The sequence below is a fragment of the Rousettus aegyptiacus genome, unplaced genomic scaffold (genome assembly GCF_014176215.1).
Source record: "Rousettus aegyptiacus isolate mRouAeg1 unplaced genomic scaffold, mRouAeg1.p scaffold_m13_p_8, whole genome shotgun sequence".
NCBI lineage: Eukaryota > Metazoa > Chordata > Mammalia > Chiroptera > Pteropodidae > Rousettus > Rousettus aegyptiacus.
Window position 1 is genome coordinate 87,296,339 of NW_023416311.1, and position 23,024 is coordinate 87,319,362.

General features: G+C 38.0%; 1 protein-coding gene across 4 annotated transcripts; it reads left to right on the plus strand.

The window, feature by feature from the left end:
* Nucleotides 1-3,990: 3,990 nt before the first annotated feature.
* HMGCS1 (3-hydroxy-3-methylglutaryl-CoA synthase 1) lies at nucleotides 3,991-23,024 on the plus strand. 4 transcript variants are annotated; one of them, XM_016161140.2, is made up of 11 exons: nucleotides 3,997-4,132; nucleotides 9,283-9,341; nucleotides 14,562-15,019; nucleotides 15,310-15,435; nucleotides 16,006-16,170; nucleotides 17,291-17,456; nucleotides 18,269-18,439; nucleotides 18,910-19,016; nucleotides 19,865-19,990; nucleotides 20,198-20,358; nucleotides 21,287-23,024. In XM_016161140.2, exons 3-11 carry the CDS (start codon nucleotides 14,572-14,574, stop codon nucleotides 21,374-21,376), a joined length of 1,560 nt encoding a protein of 519 aa, XP_016016626.1. In that variant the 5' UTR covers nucleotides 3,997-4,132; nucleotides 9,283-9,341; nucleotides 14,562-14,571; the 3' UTR covers nucleotides 21,377-23,024. The 4 variants fall into 4 exon arrangements, with proteins under 4 accessions (XP_016016628.1, XP_016016626.1, XP_036081557.1 ...); XM_036225664.1 differs by lacking the exon at nucleotides 3,997-4,132 and adding an exon at nucleotides 4,892-5,058; XM_016161142.2 differs by lacking the exon at nucleotides 9,283-9,341 and having other exon boundaries at nucleotides 3,991-4,132.

Genomic DNA, 23,024 nt, shown 5'->3' on the forward strand with positions numbered 1-23,024 from the left:
CGAACTGAATACAGCAACATATTAAAAAGATTATATACCACGATCAAGAGGGCTTCATCCCAGAGGCACAGGGATAGTTCGACATATGTGAATAGATTTATATGTTACACCACATAAACAAATTAAAAAATAAGAATCATATGATCATATCAATAGATGCAGAAAAAGCCTTCAACAAGATACAGCATACATTTATGATCAAAACACTTAACAAAATCGGTATAGAAGGAAAGCACCTTAACATAATAAAGGCCATGTATGACAAACCCTCAGCCAACATTATACTTAATGGTGGAAAACTAAAAACCTTCCCTCTAAGATCAGGAACAAGGCAAGGCTGTCCACTATCACCATTCTTATTCAATATAACATGGAGGTCGTAGCAAGTGCAATCAGGCAAGAGAAAGATATAAAAGACATCCAAATAGGAAATGAAGAAGTCAAACTGCCACTATTTGCAGATGAAATTATTCTATATATAGAAAACACTAAAGACTCCACAAGAACACAACAGGAAACAATAAGCAAATATAGTAAAGTCTCTGGATACAAAATCAATGTTCAAAAATCCATAGTGGTCCTACACTCTAATAATGAAATGTCAGAAAAAGAATTAGAAAAACTCATTCCTTCTGCAATTGCAACAAAAAGAATAAAATACCTAAGAATAATTCTAACGAAACATGTGAAGGACCTATATAATGAATACTATAAGACCCTATTAAAAGAAATCAAAGAAGATACAAAGAAATAGGACAAGATTCCGTGTTCTTGGATTGGAAGAATCAACATAGTTAAAATGACCATATTACTTAACGCATTATATAGATTGAATGCAATCTCCATCAAAATCTCATTGCCATATTTTTAACGAAATAGAACAAAAAATCATCAGCTTTGTATGGAAGCATGAAAGATCCCAAATTGACAATGCCATCCTGAGAAAAAGAATGAGCCTGGAGGCATCACTCTGCCCAACTTCAAATTTTACTACAAAGCAACAATAATCAAAACAGCATGGTATTGGCAACAAAACAGGCACACCGACAGGTGGAACAGAATCAAGAGTCTAGAAATAAATCCATATTTATATGGGCAAGTAATTTTCAACAAAAAAGCCAAAAACATACTATAGAAAGGAAAGCCTCTTCAATAAATTGTACTGGAAAACCTGGAAAGCCACCTGCAAAAGAATGAAACTAGACTGTTGTCTATCATCACATACCAAAATTAACTCAAAATAGATTAAGGACCTAAGTATAAGACCTGAAACAATAAAATACATAGAAGGAAACATAGGAACTAAACTCAAAGACCTTGGACTTAAAGAGGATTTTATGAATTTGACCTCAAAAGCCAGGGAAATAAAAGCAGAAATAAATGAATGAGACTACATCAAAATAAAAAGCTTCTTCTCAGCAAAAGAAATCGTCAACAAGATAAAGAGAGAACCATCTCGATGGGAAAATATATTTGCAAGCAACAACTCTAATAAGGGCCTAATATCCAAAATATACAAAGAACTCATATAACTCAATAACAACAACAACAACAACGAAAAAACAAATGATCCAATCAAAAAATGGGCAGAGGACCTGAACAGACACTTCTCCCTAGAAGACAAATGGCCAACAAATATATGAAAAGATGCTCAACATTGCTAGCTATTAGAGAAACGCAAATCAAAACCACAATAAGATACCACCTCATACCTGTTAGAATAGCTATAATCAACAGGACAAGTAATAACAAATTGTAGAGAGGATGCAGAGGAAAAGGAAACCTCATATACCGCTGGTGGGACTGCAAATACTGACACTATGAAAAAAAATGTGGAGTTTCCTCAAAAAACTTAGAATTGATTTACCATATGATCCAGCAATCCCTCTACGGGGTATTTACCCCAAAGACTTGAAAACCCATATCTGAAAAGATATTTGCGCACCGATGTTCATAGCGGCATTATTTGCAGTGGCCAGGACATGGAAGCAACTGAAGTGTCCTACGACAGATGATTGGCCAAAGAAGCTGTGACACATACATACACTGGAATATTACTCAGCCATAAGAAGAGATGAGATACTGCCACTCGCAACAACATGGATGAACCTCGCGATAGTCATGCTAAGCAAAATAAGCCAGACAGAAAAAGTTGAAAATCACGTGCTATCTCTTATACGTGGGATATAAACCTAAAAGCAACAAATCAGCAGGACAAACAAACAGAGACTCATGGACATGGACTATAGACTAGTGGTTACTAGTGAGGTGGAGGAGGTGGAGGAAGGTAGACGGAGTAAAAGGGATCAAATATAGAGGGATGGGGGAGGGTGAAGTGGGTAAAGGGGATCAAATTTGTGGTAGCTGAAGGAAACTGGACTTTGGGTGGTAAACACACAATATAATATACAAATGTCAAATGATAGTATACACCTGAAAATTATATAATTGTATTAACCAATTTATCCCAATAAACTTAATTTAAAAAAAGAATGATATATAAACTGAAATCCCTAAACACTGGGGCCCCCTACTCACTGCCCTTCCAAGTATCTCAGTGTCCCTCTCACTGTCCCTCTTTCCATACCACTCTCAGTACTCTTTATCTCTCACGGTCTTATCTCTCTCAATCCCTCTCACTCTCTGCCTCTGAAAGAAGACCACACTGTCTGTGGAGTGTTACCCCTTTCCCAATAAACTTTCCTTTTGACTCTAACTTTGGTTTGTGTATTGAATTCTTTCTATACTCTCTCTCAAAGGACCCTCTTCTTTCTATGCAGGGCTTGGTCTCGCTGCTAACTCAGGGAAATTTGCCCTGTCTTGCATCACTAGTATCTATAGTGACTAATAAATTTCACAGAACAGTAGTTATGTGGTGCACAGAATCATCAGCATCCCCTTTTAACAGTTTCCAAACCCAGAGGGTGAGCGATACAAACAACTCTAAACCTTTCATGATTCCCCACCAAAGTGTAGTATTATCGCTTCTTTGAGGATGAGAGAAAGCAGAGTCTAATTTAAGGCTGAAATTGTCCTCCTTTGGATTCTCCCAAATAGTGTTTCAGTGATTTCCTCACACTCGAGTTGCTCCTATCTGTTTTCTGGAGAAGCTAGGCAGCCCTTATCCTGTGGGTTCTCTATACTGAGAATTATGGGGCTCCCTCCTGCTTTCATCAACCGTTTATTCGGCCAGTAGCATATAACAAGCTCAGAGGATACAGTGCAAAACGGGTCAGATGGAGCCCCTTCCCTCAGATTGCACGGGCTAGCAAAAGTCCTAGAATTGGGATCAACTTCCCTGCTCAGGCAAAGTCCTCTCTCTCCTCACTGGTGTCTAACCCCACACTCTGTTACGTTTAGTCAGAAAGAACTGCTCAAACAGCAGTTTCTTAAAAAGTCAACATAGTTTTGAATAAAGGTGACAATATTGGGTATTTACAACTCGGCTATTTAGTATATTTACTGATTTTCAAATTCCGGATGATATGTTCTGCTCCAACTTGTAATGCAGGCGCACTTGGCTGTCCTGGAAACGAGAAAATGTTAAGACTGAATTCAAATCAAGTATTTTACAAATCTAACAGGTAAAGCCTAGCTCCGGTTGCTAGGCAACCTGACAGACTCTCTTGAGGGGCCTAACTTACCGCTCCCACACTTGACCACCTCTCCCCAGTGGTGGGACGCGGAGGCCCCATTGGCCCCCATCTCCTCTCACTCGGCTCCAATTGGTCAAAGAACCTCTCACTCCGCTCCCGTTGGCTCTCGCAGTCTCGCGCCGCTCTGTCATTGGCAGGAAGGCTCTCGGGCCACCCGACGTCACTCTCTCACCCCACTGCCTCGGCCCTCTGCCTTTGTCCCCGCCCCTTCCCCCTCCCTTCCAACCATAAGGGAAAATCCTAGTGAGCGGCTACTCCTACTTTCCTTCCTATTGGTAAAAGCTGGACTGCGGGGCGGACCCTGCCTACTCTGCCGGCCACGATTGGCTACTGGGCCATTGTCCCGCCTCCCACCGACTCCGGCGGTGCCGGAGTCGGGTTGGTGGGCTGCTATAAAGCTGTTGGCGGAGGCTAGGCACCACATTCTCCACCTTGGTCCCTCGCTCCTTTTCGTTCAGTACCACCGGTCGCTTTGGGTGAGTTCCCGGTGCAAAGGACCAGAGCTGGACTGCTGAGGGGCCGCGGGCGGAGCGAGGGCTGGGAGGAGGCGGTGTCCTTGACTAGGCCCAAAGGAGCTCTGGCTCCGTCCGCGTGAGGACGGAGGTGTGGACCTAGCCCGGTAGGATGGGGCGCCGTGAGTTGGCGCCGTGCGGTGCTGCCCCTCACAGGGACCTGGGGCCCACAGCGGCAGATCTGAGATGGGGCCAGGGACCCTGGTGTGGGCAGGAGGGTTGCGAAGGGGAGGAAGCAGAGGACGTTGAAGACTAGTGTTCTAGTGACATAGTCAGCCCGGAGCTGAACATACCGGGAAAATGCCCGTTACCGCCGTGAGAGGATGGAGGGGGAACATCAGGAGGGGACGAGAAAGGAGCTGGGCTGTCAGGGCGTTCCTGGAGCCTTGGGTAAAAGGTGGCCGCCAAAGGGTGGGGAAGATCACACTTAGGTTGTAGGTCGGCAGGGGGTGTGTCTTCCTGGTGCCACGTATAGAGAATTAATGGTAGGAAGGAAAGTGGGCAACATTACTTTTATTTTCAAGCTCAGGTGCAAGAAAGCACCACAACCGTGATTTAACGCGGCTGAGTGTGCTCTTGACTGCTTCGCTCTCAGCTTCAGATATCACAGATTCCTGCCTCCCACCTTCCTTCCGGCCTCCATGTTTTTATGCCCTATTTAAAAAAAAAAAAAAAAAATAGGATTCTTCGGTGTTCTGACAACCTGTACCTCCCTGCTAATAGCTTCAGGACCAGCCTGACCCGATAGGATGATGTAATGGGCAGGCATCCACAGTCAAGGACTTCTCAAAGCGAAGTATATGGAGTCTTTGAAAACGTGTGTCCTAATTTGACCAGTGGTAGAGAAAGGATTGCTCTGACCCATCTTGGAGGAGGGATTTGGACAACAGGTAATATGAGGTGTCTGCTTGTCCATGCTTGCCCTGTGGCCTTGGTCTTGGCATCACAGGCTTCTTTCGGTGCTCACTTGTGTTGCAGCTTTTCCCTTCTGCTGATGCTCTTGCCAACATGCTGCAGTAGGGTGATGTATTCTGCTGCTGAGTAATGTCTGCTCTATTTCAGGAATGAATCATGAAAAACAATGGCAAGATAAATGACAAAGTTAAGACAAATAGTAGTTAACAGATATTTCCTTCTAAATGGGCTTTTATGCACAGATTCTATCAGAAGGCGGGTTCAAAGTCCATAACATGTATCTGTGCCAAATGGTTTTTTGCAGCTTGAGACATCTTTCTTTGATCAAAACTTTATTTTAAAACTTAAGGTTTTTTATGCATAAGAGGAGCAGAATCAACATGTCTTACGGGAGTGGAAAAAAAAAAATTTTGTTGTACGTTTCTTCTAAGTTGGACGTTTTCCCTTTTTTCAATTCTAGTTTAGTTCAGTCAGTTCTAGTTTAGTCAATAACCCCAGTTCTCGAAAGGTGTTTCCAATGTAGAGATTTAAATTGGTGTTTCGTTTGAGGCCATAGAAGTCCACTTCATCTTTTAAGCTAATTCTTGGCCTTGCTTTTTATCATTTACTTAAACATTCCTCCAAAATGCTTTTATGTCTTGTCTCCCTTAATTAGGTTTGATTTTTTAAGAATTTTTTTATTGAGATTTTAGATATATTTTCTCATAGGAAATACAAAATCCTGATATTGATATGTTTCCCGTGTACCCTAGATTTATTTAAAATCATAATCCAGGGGGACTGAATGTGGGGAGATACAGTTGCGCTTGTGCATGGAGGAGCTTGATGGGCTGAATTTCTATTTGGTTTCATTTAGAAAGGAATATTGAGTCTTATAATTTTATGTTGGGCGACTAAAAAAACAAATATAGAAGGGTGTAATATTAGGTTTCTCAAGAAGGTAATCTAGAGCAAACAGGTTGAGAAACATTACCCAGTCTTATGTGAAGATGGTAGGACTCAATTTCTAATTTATTCATCTCAATGTTTGGCACATGGTGGTGCTCACTTGTCAACTGAGCATAGTTAGAGCAGTAGGGGAGCAGGTACTCTTTCAAGCTTCATTTTTGCAGGGTTTGTGATTGGGGATAAGTGCATGTGGGAATGATTGTAAGACCAACAAATGTTCTCCTCTGACTCCATTTCGACTTCTTAACATTTCTCAGGTTAGGTTTGAGAACGGTTGAAACCTACCATTTGCTTTGAACAACAGCAATAGAAAGCCAATTTTGTGGGCGCTTATTTGGTGCGGCAGCTCATCTTAAAAGTAATAGCAAAAATAACTTACTAATGAGGGCTACCACAAGTATTTGAATCTACAAGATTTACCCTCTCATTCAGGGATCCCCAACCCCTGGGCTGTGGACTGGTAACAGTCCGTGGTCTGATAGGAACTGGGCTACACAGCAGGAGATGAGCAGCAGTTGAGCAAGTAAAGCTTCATTTGCAGCTGCTCCCTTATCGGCCGGAGGAGACGAGAATGAGGGTGAGATTGAGCCAAAGCGAAGTATGAAACAGGCTTTATTGGGGTCTGCGGGCGAGGTTCACTGGTCCCGAGGAAAGGGGCCAGAGAAGTCTGCACGTGTCTGGGGTATAGGCACGGTTTTTAAAGGTTTTGGCCCAGGATGTGGGTGGGGTTACAGGGCGGGGACTTTTCCGTTTGGCTGATCTCAGGATGTGGGTGGGGTTACAGGGCGGGGACTTCTCTGTTTGGCTGATCTCACAGAGCGGGAAGTCTCTGCTGTAACTTTGGTCGTGAGCCGTCGGCCATCTTAGGTATTGAGCCACCTTCCCGCTGGCGTAATGGCGCCCATGAGCAACCGAACACCCCCCAGTGTTAGCATCACCTCCTCAGCTCCACCTCAGATGATCAGGCATTCGATTCTCATAGGAGCACTGGTCCCTGGTGCCAAAAAGGTTAGGGAACAGTGCTATAATTGTTTTAACTTCAAATTCAGCCCCTCAAAAAATGGCAATAACTGCCCTTTACTCTAAGGTTGCACAGGGATTTCAAAAGAATCAAAATACAGCTTCTCCCTGAGAGGAGTCTAGGAACCCAGTGTGGATAAGAAGACTGGCCATAATTAGTTTTCTATTGCAAGTAGAATATGAAGACTTTGGTGTGAATGACATGCCTGCTATAGGAGTGCAAGGCCCTGATAAGAAAACGCTAGGAAATCTTCCTGGGAGTAGTAGCTTAGAATAGGGCCTTGGAATATGAGTAGAGCCTCTGATAAGTAGACTAGTAACTCTAGGGGGAGGCAGGGATGTCCATGTTTTTATACTTAGAGAACTAGACCAGACTGTACAGGTGTAGGCAAGACTTTCTTAACATGAGTTTTGCTTGTTTGCTCTTATGGAAGAAAGGCAGTTTATTCTGTTTCCTAGATTTCTCTCCTGTAATAATGAAAAAGATCATCAGATAATTGCTTATAGTTTATAACATACTAAAATATGTACTGGATGAACTCCTCCAACCACCTGTTTGAATCAAGGCCAGCAGGAAGAATTCAGAACACTGACTAAACCCCAGAAGAAGGCACCATTGCGTGAACCTAGTTGGCTCTAACCAGTCTCATCATTCTTCAGTTAATCTTTGCCAAACGCAAAATTCATGCGTTGCATCCTGGGGGTCTCCAAACATGCTTTTTTATAACCTGCCCTTGTAATTCATTAACTGCTTCCTGACCCATGCTTCTTTCCTCAATCACTTGCTCTGAAAACACTTTCTGTTAGAAATAAGCTGATGAGAACCTGTTTTGGGACTTTGGCAGTGCCATTTTAGTCAGAATAGAGAACACTTCTAGCAGCTGCAGAAGAGAATGGAAAGCCCGATCTCTTTCTTATAGACTCTTCCCCAATGTGGCATTCACTGCCTACATTGGTTCTCCAGGCTTCTCTTTTCCCTGAGGGCTTAAGTAGCACAGCCTCCTCTGAATCTGGTTTTCCCTTTTGTTTCTTTCTTTGCCCTAGTACCCGCTCTCTCTTCCCTCCTTATCCCTCACTTTCTCTTTTACTCTCCTTCTCTTCCCTCTCCCCCAATCTGCATCCCTAATTTAAATAATCAAAATTGAAAGAAGAAATATTGGAAGTTCAAGGGAAATTTCTTTAGTATAAGTAGTGTCAAATGCATATACATACATGGCTTCAAGAAGAAAATATTACCACATTTTTAAATCGTGTCCATATGGAGAGAGAATCATGTTTTCACACCAGTAACAACTCGTCCCTATGGTCTGCTTAATTTTCAGATTACAAAAGCATAATTTTAGACAATAAAGATAATAGATTATTTTCTCAAAGCATATATAGAATACAATACCTTAATCAGAAGTATTTTGGAATATAGTAGTCTTTTTCTATAAAAATCAGGATTTATTTATTTTGGAGGATGAGGATAAATGAAGTAAGAGGAACAAAGTTTGTAAAGAGCTCTAAATGACCTAATGATATAAAAGTAAAGCTTTACTAAATAGCGCCTGAATGTAGTCTATGGGCAGATAGATGCCAAACTGGCCAGTAATTAGAGAGCAAAGGAAACTGTGTTAAACATAGGAACTGTTGTCTCAAGTAACAATCCAGCAAAACAGATGGACTAGAGAAAATGCTCCAAAGTCATCTTCTGTTTTATTTCCACATAATTTAAATGAAGATGAAGCTTGATGTTCCTTTGCCTTGATACATCAAATACTTATCTTTTTAATAAAAGAACTAAGGAGAAAGTCACTGTAAAAGTTGGGGAGGGTGAAGGTGGCTGAGTTGAAAATCAGGAGCATCAGATTAAATGAAGATAATAAAATTTCCTGGAAATGAGAAAATCGAGGCTCAAAGAGACATTATTGTTAACGCTGCAAGGTTCTAAGTGCAGAGCAAGCTCTTCAACGTATCTTTTTATTCCAGAAGTTTGTTAGCCTAGTACAACTTACTTTATTCCTTTTTCCCAATTCTTGAAAACCCAAATTTAAGAATACAACTCTCTCAGCATCATTCTCGGTTCAAAACCAGAATATGAACTTACATCAATTGATTATAGAACAAATTCTGTTCTGTACAATGTAATTGGACAAGGAAATGTTTATTTTAACTCACTTCGAATTAGAGTCAAATTATTTGAATTTGGTAATTTATGACTTTAAAAAGTTCTTATTTGAAATTCCTAGTGCCTGAAGGAGGAAACAGTGACAGACCTGGAGACTGAAGTTCTTTATCCATTACACAGGTATGGCCCCCTAAAAGGGGGCGGGATTTAATTTTTATCCTAGGGCAAATGACCATTCATATGCACCACACATCTTACAATGTTATATCTTATCTTTAAATATTAGTTAATGCTGTAACGCTTCAGGAGACTGTCTAATTTTGTGTTTTTTAGACTGATCGTTTAAATCTAGGACTAATTTTAAAAGTGAATATTCATTCATAAGAGAAAAAAAATCTAGATGAATATAACCATGCAAACTACTTAATCAGAAACAATCAGAGGCAAGCATGTATGCCAGTAGTGCTTTTTAAATTACAGCCTTTTTAAAAGATAACATATCTGGGCTATGGATAGATTTTTATGATTATGTAAAATTGGACAGTGATTGCAACTTTACTTGAACCAATAATCTAATTATTTGCATTCATTACTTTCCATATTGCCATGGCGCTGTCATGATTCTGTTTTTTTGGTGTGCGTGCTTCAATATTATGATTTCCTAAGTTTGTTACTGATTTTAGATTAAAAGGCTAGTAGGAGTTTATTAATTCAACATTCAGCTTCTACTATATGCCAAGAACTGGGCTGGGTACCAGGGACACAAAGATGAACAAAATACAATTCCTGTTCTCTAGAAGCTCCTCATCTAGTACAAAGAGGCTGACCCTAAATAATAGAGAAGAAACTTGGAATAATTTTAAATAGCATCTTGGCAAAGGTCAGATGTGCATTTTGGAAAAGTTAGCCTAGGGCAGGGGAGAGAGGGAAGGTGGAGAGCCTCCTTAGGAGACTGGCATCACACTCCTTGAGATTGATGCTGAAGTCCCTCCCTTCCCCAGCCATTGAGGGGCTAGGTCAAGGCTACCCTTGTGTCGGCATCCTCAGCTGATTTCCCTGCCTCTCGCCCCCACCTTTTCAGTTCCCTTTCATTCACAGATTTTAAATATTCTCAGGAACATATTGGTCCCTTTTGTGTCCTACAAAATAGGACCTGGAGCTTTTTTTCTCCACCAGAGGGGGTGAGCTTTCACTTAGGTCTTCTGTTGGTTCTTTCTTTCTTGTTGGAAGATAGCTTTGGAAGGTATACAGAGTTCTGTGGTAAAAGTGTTCATTTTCCCTCCTTTTTAAAGATGAAATTTAAAAAGAAAATTTACACATTTTATTATAAATACAGAATTCCCATTATCCTGCTTAGACTTTTTTTCTATTGTGACTACAATGCTCAGAAAAATAGTGAAGTACCTTTTTATCAGCAAAAAATTAAAAAGATATGCATGTAATTTTTTAAATTGTCAAAATTTAAACTTTATTCTATTTAGAAAATTTTTTGTGATGCTTAGAATAGTGAATTATTAACCAGAATATCCCCATTCTCTGTGAGATTAACACCATAATATGAAAATCTCAGATCTTTAGCTGGCCTTTATTTTCCTTTTGCTAATATGTATGTGGCCTACTTCAGAGAGTGTTGGAGAGGACAACTTAAGGGCATGTACTTAATAGGCTAGTTTAAAGATTACAGACCAGAAACTATATCAAAACTTTTTGTTGTTAGAAATGCCACAGAAACAATTATTTCTCTGTATTAATTTTTCTCTTTCCCTTCTTAGTCTTACTTTTCTTCCATTTCAACTGAAAGCTAAATATTTCACGCTAGATGGCTTTTTACCAAGAGTATAATGAAAAGAGCCAAGAGGATAAGCAATATTGACAATGTAGAAATTTTTCCCATACCAAGATCAGGGTCATGATTTAATTAGATATGTTTAGGTTATTTTAGTTAAGCTACATTTTCTTTCCTGAATAAAGCAAGTTATTTAACCTCTAGGAGGTTTAAGAATAACACTTTATTTCGTAAGTGCCATAATTCAAGAATTAATCAGAACTAGTCAGTTATTGTAAATGTGATACATATAGACTAATTTTGGATTTAAGCCTGGCATTATGGCTTTTTATAAACTTATTTATTTATACCTTCAGAAGATTATATATACTAGTCCATTTTATTTCCAAAAACATTGCAAGCTTTTGGGTCAGGCAGGGAAAATAAAACTGTCCTTAGCATTTTAGAGCAGTTTGAAGAGTTCAAAGAATCTGAAGGCTAACCTTGTGGGAAAGGCTGGGATGGTTGGTTAATCCTACTGCTGCTGCTCTAGTGATTTAGAAGCTAGCATATAGGAGGGGTTCCCCTTATAAGTATATAGACTAGTCTTTTTTGTTGTTTTTGTGATTGTAGAGCTCTTTTCTGTGGACTATGCAAGATAGTCATATTTTACTATAAACTTAGAATCTGCATAGTGACATTAGATAGTCCTTTTATATCTTCATTTCAACTTCATTGTAGCAAAGTTTAGATTATAAAATCGATGAGTTTGCATGGGAGAGAGGAAAAGTAGAACAAAGTGGGGAAGTGCCTCTATTCACTTAGTGTATCCAACACTGAGCCCGTCGAGTCAGAACAGTTGAGGCTCCAAATCTGGGAGTCATCGTAAACATTTCCTTTTTCTGACGTTTAGTTAATCACAATTTCTGATTCTTCCATATTTTTGAAGCTCATGCAGTAATTGCTCTAGTTTGTGACCTATGTCTTATCTGCAGTATCAGCTTCCTAACTGAAATCCACCCACCATACAGCACCAGTGACTGTAAAACAATGACCCTCAATGAGAAGTATACCTTATATTGCAACCCAGTATATATAAATAGTTGAAATAAAAGTTTCATGAAAAACTTATATTTACCACATGCCATGCAATCTGTTTTTATTCCCCCCCCACCCCCACCCCCCGTTAAAAAAGTGTTCATCATCCACTAACTTGATTCTAGAATTGGAAAAACACTCATCTGAACACTAAATATGACCATGTAATTTCTGCTTAAAACTCTTCAATGGCTTCTTTACTGTCTTCATGATAAAATATATCATGCATCCCAGAGCCTAATATCGGCATACCAGAAAGTTTATGATCTGATCCTACCTGATCTACTCATTGGGCTGTAAATTTCACTTCAGTAAATTAGCAAAAGTTCTTATACTTCCTTATAGTGTGCCCTTGTTTATGTTCCACCCTGTTGAAAATCTTCCACCACCATCTGCCCCCACAGAGCTCTACCGATTATTCCTATTCATTCCTAAGACTCAGGTCAGGCGCCAGTAACTGAAAAGCCTTCTCACTCCTTCCCCAGCCACGAGGCTGGGTTAGGTAATTCTCCAAAACATAAGGTAACTGACTGTGTTTACTATATTATTATTTGTATCTTACTGTCCCACAAAACAGTGAATGTTTGAGAGGGCAAAGATCATCTATTAAACTTACCCCAAATGTTTGGCTTGTACATGTCATTGTTCAATGAGTAGGGAAATGTGAATAAGATTCTAGTATTTAGAAGGAATCTCTTAAGAGTTTTAACTTAGATTGTGTGATTATATTTCAAGGTGCTTATTTTTTAGGTCGATGACCTATGGGCTAAGTGTAGATTTCATAATTTAAAGATAGCCTTTCTACTTCAGATATTCTCTTAAGACTTTAATAATTAACTCACTATAGCAGTAGTCTGTAGTTTCATTATAACTAACACTATTCCCAAAGTTTGCAGAGTGGCAGAAGACATATGACATAAAGTTTGACTTTTTATTGTTAGGAGTCAAATTGTTGTCAAATTGGCAAATGCTGTAGAAGGTTAGTGAACCAGTTTGACCCAGGTAAACTCTCATAAGCCAAGACCTTTATGTCAATGAAGGTCTGAAATTCTGCCACTTAAATAGCACCATCCAATTATGTGATACCTAAAAAGGAAATTGAGTTGTGGAAGTTTAGATACGGGAAAGATTTCTTCTTCTACAAATAAGAGACAGTGCCACTCTTCAAAGCCTGACAGCGGCATTTCTCTTGACTCCTATGACATGTGGGTTCTGGTTAGACTGCTGACGGGGGTACTCAAGTGTGATTAGAAGGCAGGAAGAAGTAGCCATCTTGTTTGTTTGTCAGTGGCAGCAGCTGCAGTCTCTGGGTTCTAGCTCAGCAGCAGAGGCACTGGTACTGGTGGTTCCAGCAGCTTCAGTGGAATGCAAGCGCATGGGATCTGAATAACTGCCTGCCTTTTCTCCTGTAGCCCGGCCAACAAGTTTGTAACCATTTCCCTGTATTGAATTCCCTCTGTTTGAAATATCTAGAATAATTTCTCTTTTCCTGATTAATACAACTGCTATAGAAACTTAGGCTCTGGTAGGTTATGTGACTTGCCCAGACATAGGCACGTAGCAATGACCTTGATCAGCTAGCACTTTTTTTGCTGTTGGTAATAAATCTAGACACTACTAAAGGTTTACAATGTGTCCAACTTTTTAGTGCCCATTTTAAAAAAGGAGTGGTTTTAGGAGATTATTTTGATAGTTCGTTGCCACACCAATAGTATGTGGATTCCAGTTTTCAAATTTAAATCAGAGTTGTTTTTTCTAATTTGGAAGCTAAGTGATACCTTGTGGTTTTATGATCCTTATTGCCTATATACTAGCTGTAGAAAGTATAGAATATTGACATTTGACCCTGCGGTAGGTCCTGCAACTTGTTTTTGCTTAAAATTTTAATCATCTGGGTTATAGGTAGGGGGTTCTTTGGAAGGAAGGGTAGGATTATAATATGAGAAGCATGTACAGATAGGCTTGGCAGACTTCTGTAGAATGGCTTTTCTACTTGTTGCGGTTATTTAGATCTAGATCAGTAAAGAATGCAATATTGTTTGATCTAACAGTTTTTAAAATCCCATAAAGTTAATAGCTATGAATAATCAACATACCTATAATGAATAAATGAATGACTTATTTAAACTTTTTTGGGTGGCCAGGAATAGATCAGGTACTTGAATTCTAATTTGTGGGCTACATTTAAATTGTCATTGTATTTCATCTTATAGTTCTTTACAACATGGAAGAATCTGATTTAAATGAGTTTTCTTTACTTCTAATCATCGTGTCTTAAATCTAAAGATGTCTAGTTTTGAGGAAAGTGCAAGCCTTTCTGAAAGACAACAATTTTAAATAATAGTATTCCATTCACACTGTAATTGTTACATCCACATATTTTTAAATGACTGCCATAAGTAAAACATGCTAAATTTAGAAACTAATATTTCAAGTGATTGTTGAACTCTTAATGTTTTCTCAAGTTTGAACTTGACAACCTGCAATTTATAACCTGAAACAATGTGTTTTTTTTTTTTCTGTTTTTCTTTCTGAAGCTCTTTCACCATGCCTGGATCACTTCCTTTGAATGCAGAAGCCTGCTGGCCAAAAGATGTGGGAATTGTTGCGCTTGAAATCTATTTTCCTTCTCAATGTGTTGATCAAACAGAATTAGAAAAATACGATGGCGTAGATGCTGGAAAGTATACTATTGGCTTTGGCCAGGCCAAGATGGGCTTCTGCACAGACAGAGAAGATATCAACTCTCTTTGCATGACGGTGGTTCAAAATCTTATGGAAAGAAATGGCCTTTCTTACGATTGCATTGGGCGGCTAGAAGTTGGAACAGAAACAATCATTGACAAATCAAAGTCAGTGAAGACTAATTTGATGCAGCTCTTTGAGGAGTCTGGGAATACAGATATAGAAGGAGTAGACACAACTAATGCATGCTATGGAGGCACAGCTGCTGTCTTCAATGCTGTTAACTGGATTGAGTCCAGCTATTGGGACGGTATGTTGCCTGCCTTTATTCCAAAGAAACTCCTTGAGGATGAATAGGCCATATGCAAACTTATCAGTTAAGCTTCTTTGAATATATTTAGGAAGATAGCTATGACTTTCAACTTATCTGAATTATGAGCTGTTTATCGTGTAGGACAAAATTATTAAAATTTAATCAGCCCTTTTTTCTTTCTCAAATATGAGAAAAGCATATTCTGGGGGGAAGTTTCAGTTTATATGTCTGATATTTATAGTGTTGACCACTTTCTTTTGTACTAATAAAAGGTTTTTTTTTTCCAGGACGATATGCCCTGGTAGTTACAGGAGATATTGCTGTATATGCCACAGGAAATGCTAGACCTACAGGTGGGGCCGGAGCTATTGCTATGCTAATTGGGCCAAATGCTCCTTTAATTTTTGACCGAGGTGAGTAATTTGGGAGGGGGTGTGTGTGTGTGTGTGTGTGTGTGTGTGTGTGTGTGTTTTAATTAGCACAATATGCTGAGAAAGTTGAACATAGAAGCTAGCACTTACCGAGTGTTCATTCAGTGCTGGCAGTCACTGCCTGCTAAATGCTTTATACGTGTTATCGTATTAAGACTTCATAGCAATTGTATGAGGTAAGGGATGTTATCCCCACTTTATAGAGAAGTAAAATGGGTTTAAGCAATAACTTAATAAAGTAACTTGCCTATAGTCACATAATAAGTGGCAATTTTAATTTGTTTTCAGTTTAGTAAGTTAATTGTAATCTCCCAGTTAGATTTACAAAACTTGCATGAAAATGTTGTATATCAAAGGAGCCTTGGGCCTGTCCATGGATAAGGTTATATGTTGTTTCAACTATATATTGATGTCACCTTCTGATTCCTACACTGCAAGTGGTGAGAGTTGACTAGATAGTTAAGAAAGGCCCCTGATAATGCAATATGCTTACTAACATACAAACATCAAGAAGCAGAAATATATGGACATCTTCCTTTTTGGCTTTAACAGGACTTCGTGGGACATACATGAAACATGCCTATGACTTTTACAAGCCTGATATGCTTACCGAATATCCTGTAGTAGATGGGAAACTCTCCATAGAGTGCTACTTCAGCGCATTAGACCGCTGCTATTCTGTCTACCGCAAAAAAATCCGTGCCCAATGGCAGAAAGGTGGGTTGTTGTTGTTGTCGTTGTTGTTTTTCTTCATTGTCCTTGGCTTGGTATTTATTGAGGATGGTATATGTGCCGAATGTCTTCAGTGAGAAACTGTTTCATGGGCATCCTTCTTTAGTGTCCTGTAACCATTTCTTACCCACCAAATAGCATTTTCTCATTGTTTCAGGGAATGTGTAATTTAGGAAAAGAGATAAGCTTTGGAAATGAGGTATATCTCTGCAAAAATACTTAGATCAACTTACCCCCAATAAAAAAAAAATCAAAAGTAGGGTAAAAGAAAGTAACTTGAATTTTGTTCGTCTTCTATGAGAAGTATTTTCACAAGATTTTACTTGCAACTGTTAGCAAGAGAAAACTAATGAAAATAACTTACCGAAATATAATTATTCTCCCCCCATAGTCTATTTGCACTCTACCTGTGAATTCATATTTGCTTGTTTAGTGTCATTAATCTCCATCCTTAGTCATGAAAAAGTTCTTGAGGTACTGAAAAAGACAGTATTTTGTGCTAGTAAAAGACATAATGTCATAAAAAGTATGCTTTTTCCATAGTCCAGCTTTGCTTTACAAAGATTGTGAGAGGATTAAAAATATTCAGTAACAGATATTCAGAAAATTAGTGGATCTGGATAAGAAGTATTCCTGCAGTATGTAAAATGTCTTAACTATTTAATAGCATATATTTAACAGTATAGTGATTTTCTAACTTTTTATGAAGACCTACCGTAAGAAATACACATTACACTGCTTGTGTCTCCTAAACTCAAAAGTGTTGTGAAATTACTTATCCATGCTGCAAGTTATGCAGTTTGCTATTTTATCCTCTCTTCTATTTCATTTAAAAAAAATATTGGTCCCAATCCACTAAATTGATTACACAATCCACTAATGGGTTACAACTCTTAAGTGCGAAAACAGTAATATATTATAGTATGTATTGTTCTTTCTGTAGATGCTTTTTGATATACTTTAAAACCATAAAGATATTGTACTATGCAATATATTTTTACTTGCTGTTTAAAAATATAAAACCATGCTAGCCCCGTTTTAAAACTCAAACTTCAAAAGTTAGTGGCTTATATGAATTTACCATTGCTTCGGATTTCTTTTTCAGAGGGAAATAAGAAAGATTTTACCTTGAATGATTTTGGCTTCATGGTCTTCCACTCACCCTACTGCAAACTGGTTCAGAAATCCCTAGCTCGGATGTTGCTGAGTGATTTCCTTAATGACCAGAACAGAGATAAAAATAGTATCTATAGTGGCCTGGAAGCCTTTGGGTAAGCGAAGTTGTTATGGTTTTTTCCCTTCTGTATGAGAGTATTTTTTATGTTAAACTATTTTTGTACAGTCCTGAAAATTTTAGAATTAAAAGGATCTTAGAAGTCATCTAGTCTAACATACTTAGGTCATCAGTGAAGAAACTGAGTCCCAGAGAAGTGGTGGCTTACCTACACAAATTCTTTAGTCATTATACTCATATTTTCTGATTTCCTTTTTTAGCTCCTTTCCTGTTGTCACCATAATATAGGCCCACAAGTGCCTGTATTTACAGTAGCCTCTTAACTCTTCTCCCTGCCCCTCTCTAGCCCCTGTGCCCCATAACCATTCTGTACACTGCCACTGTCAAAGTCTGCTGTCATATTTCTCACACATTTTTTTCTTTAAAGGCTCCCTAGCATGCTATGATTTTTAAAGTCATTCTGTTTCTCCTTGCATGTGTCCCTTCTCCATCTGATAAAATTCTACTCAACTTTTAAGACCTGGCTCCTGTAATATAATGACTCTCTCAACTAAATAGACATTTTGATAGACTTAGAATAGTAGTATATTCTGTTTGGTGATAACAAAACTTTTTAGTGGGTTTGTTAACCTATTAGAATTAAGTTGTCTAAATGTTATAAAAAACGTTGAGGAAAAGGACTGAACAATTATACTTTCCGTAGCAGTTAGCGTACTGCTACTTGGCTTTTAACAAATGGGAAAACAGAATCACACACACTTGCAGATTAGAATACTGATTGAGTACAGTATTATAATAAGAATATAGACTTTGAACACTGTTTAACTATCTTGTTTACAAATCTCTCAGGGATGTTAAATTAGAAGATACCTACTTTGATAGAGATGTGGAAAAGGCATTTATGAAGGCCAGTTCCGAAATCTTTAATCAGAAAACAAAGCCATCTTTGCTTGTATCAAATCAAAATGGAAATATGTATACACCATCAGTGTATGGTTGCCTTGCTTCTATTCTAGCACAGTAAGTATAAATTTCGACTGTTTAACTCCCTTCATTTGGGGAGTGTTAGAATTCTAAGACCAAATTTGATGCCAGGCATGTTGGTGTCATGTCACAGAGTATTTTATTTCCAGGCTCTTTAGCCTATTTTCCATTGACTTGAAGGATACATGGGGTGAAGCTACAGTTCTTCCAGGGTACTTAATTTCCTGCTAGCTTTTCTGGCTACTGTTCTCATGGTTTTATTACTTTTGACCTTCATTTGAACCACAAATTGACAAAGTAACTTATTTGATGGTAAAATAACTTTCATAAGCTTCATCATACTCGAGGAGATGGAAATGCTTGTTTCAGTCTGCTTACCATAGTGATAAAGTTTTAGGTTAGGTCTCTAAGTCTTTAGGATGAATTTGTATTCCAACTTATAGCTTCCTACACATCATAGTTTTAGATCATTTAAACTTCTTAGTAACTTTTTCCTCCCTACACAGGTTCTCACCCCAGCAGCTGGCAGGAAAGAGGATTGGCTTGTTCTCTTATGGTTCTGGTTTTGCCGCCACTCTGTACTCCCTTAAAGTTACACAGGATGCCACACCAGGTAAATACTGAGCCTTTCAACAAGAATATATTGAGAACCAGCCGTGGTAAGGTCAGTTCCACAAGCTTCTCAAGCAAGCACTTGATTCTGCTCCATACGTCATAACAACATTTTAATCTTCATTACTTCTTTCAGCATAGCCAGATTTTACTCTCTAATCTAAAAAAATCCATTTTAACTGGGTAAAGGGCAGGACTATGTCTGAGTTAGGATATCTTCTTTTCCTTTTTTCCAAGTCAGAAAAAAAAATATCAGCTTAAACATTTTTTATGGCATAGTGTTTTTGACTTTTCCTTTTTTGGCAGGCAACTTTATCTTTTAACTTGTATTTTAAAGATATATAGTCAGGGAAAAGGGAAGCATATCTGTTTGATGCAGGCAGCTTTTGAGATTTTACTCTAATGATTGAGGCTGATCACAGGAGTAAATAACATCAAATAATTTCTTATTTTCTCATATCTAAATTATCTAATTTTTATAGCTTTATGGTCTCGGCTATACTTAAAGGAACTTCTGTGCCTTCCTTGAGCTAGAAGGAGCAAAAACATGGGAAAAAACTAGTGGTAGACTTGGCATTACATGAAAATTGTATCATGGATGGACTATAGACAAGCTATTTATAGTTTTAAATCTCATCTATTTCCTATCTTGTCTACTGGCTAACACTGAACAAATGTTTAGTCAGAGGTCATAGGAAGCTTTGTCAAATAGATATCATCTTATCTTTTAACTAAACAATAGCTAGTAGTTCTAAAAGGAATGAAAAATTATTTTGTTTTTTTTTTCCCACTTGACAACATTGTTTTCAGGCTATTTTTGGTCTTTTAATGTTGGAATTATTATTTTAGGGTCTGCTCTTGATAAAATAACAGCAAGTTTATGTGATCTTAAAACAAGGCTTGACTCAAGAACTTGTGTGGCACCAGATGTCTTTGCTGAAACCATGAAGCTCAGAGAAGATACTCATCTCTTGGGTAAAAATATTATTGTTAATATACATAAATATACACCCAAAAGTATTTTAGGGGGGTATAACAACGTGTCATGTATAAGATAAATATATCCAGCTATCTAGGCTATACTCAGTACTAATCTGATGTTAGTGAAAATTATAGGGAGATATGCAACTTGATAAGTCACAGGTCATAACTAATTCCACATATTCTCTGCTTTTTCTTTAGTCAACTATATTCCTCAGAGCTCAATAGATTCACTCTTTGAAGGCACATGGTACCTAGTCAGAGTGGATGAAAAGCACAGAAGGACTTATGCGCGCCGCCCCTCTCCAAACGATGACACCTTGGATGGAGTAGGGCTTGTGCATTCAAACACAGCAAATGAGGTAAATAAAACTCATTGCATTTGGTCTTGGGCTTTGCAGAGTAAAATTACCATCCCCAGATCTCAGGGTCTAGGGGACCTAACTAATTAGCAGCTCTAAGGAATGTCAATACAGCACAGTAATTCAGAACAAGGGCTCTGGGAGTAGATTCCAGCTGTGCCATTTTCCAATTGTAGAATGTGGTTTGTGCTTAAATTATTAGCATTTTAGAAGTTCACAGTAAATACTGAGTTTTATTAATAGTACCAGAAGTTAAAAGAAGACTGATCTAGAGAGAAGGCTCATCTGTGGTAATGTGTTGTTGAGAGATGAAGTAGAGAAGGGTGTTGAGACCCTTACATCTCTTCTCAGGCCATTGTCAAATCTACCTTCAAAATTATGAAGAAGTAATATAATAGCTATGTTTTGAATTCCTGTCATATGCTAGGTATTTTATTTACATTTTCTAACTTTATAATAACCACCTTGAAATAAGTGATACTATACCCATTTTAGAGATGAGGTTGTAAGAAGTTAAATGACTTGACCAGGATCATAGCCAGTCTTCATACTGAAGACTTTTTAACCTTGAAGTTATTTATCTGCTCATGACACATTTGGCGAATGCACAGTCTTGCTTCTTGCCATTATACAGATTAGGTAGCAGGTCAAGCTACTAGTGTCGGAGTTGGGAATGCAAGCTGTAACAAGTAAAATTCTGTGTCTGGTGGATCTCAGTGGCCTTCCTCTCTCTTGCTACATTGCTAATTGTATTAATAAATTCACTATAAGGTAAAGAATAGATATTTAGTTCTCTATGAAAAGTTACATAGAATATACTATTAGCATAAATCTCTCAAATTGTTCTCTTGATTTTTCCATTGGAACTTTAATTAGCACCATGACTCTTTAAAACAAAACATGAGACAACTTTTTTCCTTGGTTTTAGCATATTCCAAGTCCTGCTAAGAAAGTACCAAGACTCCCTGCAACAGCAGCAGAACCGGAAGCAGCCCTCATTAGTAACAGGGAACATTAAGATAATTCTGTGAGGTGGAAGACTTCAGTGTGGGTTGGTGTGTGTGGAGTATGTATGGAAATGGTTGGGAATGGGATGTCTGGGGACAATTTTAAAGGATTACATGTTGCTTAAATTTTTATGTAACTGACATAGAGCCTGGAAAACTGTGTGTCTTTGGGAAAGTCTCTTTGCTCAATTTGCTAATTTGCTTCCTATTGTGGTCTAGCCAATGCCTAATGTATTCAAATGATGTTAAGGGCTCTGTAAAACTTCATACCTCTCTGGCCATTTGTATGCATGAAGCTTAGTGTGTAAATGTGGTATGATGAATTGTATGCTTCTGTCAGAAAAAAAAACAGAGGTACTAGTTCTACAATTCTAAGTTTTTTAAACATGTAAGAATTTTATACTTTGAACAAACAAAATTACTGAAAGTACCTGTGGTTTTTGAAAAAAAGTTTCTAGGTCAGGGGATGTGGTCTTAATAGTGGCATGCCCTGTTTGAAAAGGGCAAGACAAACATGCTCTTCTTCTAAAACTTATAAATACTGAAGAGAGAAGAGTTGGGACAGTAACACTGGTTCTGGAAACTGGAATGTTGCTTTAAATCCAGGCTAGCAGTGATGAGTTGTGAACAGAGCTGCGAGCATTGGGCCAGACATCTGGTATAGACAACATGGCACATTTGGGAGCTGTGTGTGTAGGCCCAGGTCTGCTCCTCAATCAGTACAAGGTGGGTTATGCTGAACAACACTGAGATGTTACTGGAGTGTGTATATGAGGAAGTTTGCTGTTGCAATCCTTCTTTGTACCTTATTTTGAAGAATAAATAAAACCTTTTTCTTGGCTGCCTTTTAAAAATTTTAAACAAAAGGGAATAGAGACAAACAGTTAAGTTACTTCTGATGCTTCAGTGTTATAAATTCAACTTAAAAGACTGACAACTTAAATTCATGGTGTTAGTATTCTATTCCACTAAAAAATAAAATCTTCAATGAAACTAAAAAGGTAAAACTCAAGTTTTTACATAGTATGACTGGCCAAACTGAGTATTCCACTTTATGATCTGGAAGTAGGATCAATAAAGCATTTTCTCAGACTTTCATCTTAAGCTATCACGTGGGATGAATAAGGCTGGTTAGACAGTTTTGTAGATCTTTTTGGTGCTGAACTATGACACGAGCCTTATAGATTGTAAAATAAAGATAATTGGAACTAATGTACAGAATTTTTTAAATTTTGTTTGCTTTAAATTTGGTGAAGTTTCACTTATCTAAAACAAATATGAAATGAATGTTTGAAATTACAAGGTAATATGTAATCTAGTGTTTGTAAAATACTCTTGTCTAATATTAACCAGTGGTATTTTGATTTGTACAGTCATAATTTGTTAAAATGACTTCGTTTTATCCATTGATATAGATTAATAATGTAAGTTCAGATTTAAAGATTGATGGGAAAATGTGCATGTAATACTTTTGCAAGTATTGGGAGTTGGGTATGTTTTCAAAAGAATAATTTAACTTTTGAGTGTCAGAAAATGGTTTTTTTCAAAGTCTGTTACCAGCAATGGGCAGGCCTAGTAATGCTGGCACAGAGAATTAACTGTACACCTTACTAATAGTGAGGTGAGTAACTATGAATAAAATTTTAGAGAAATATTTCA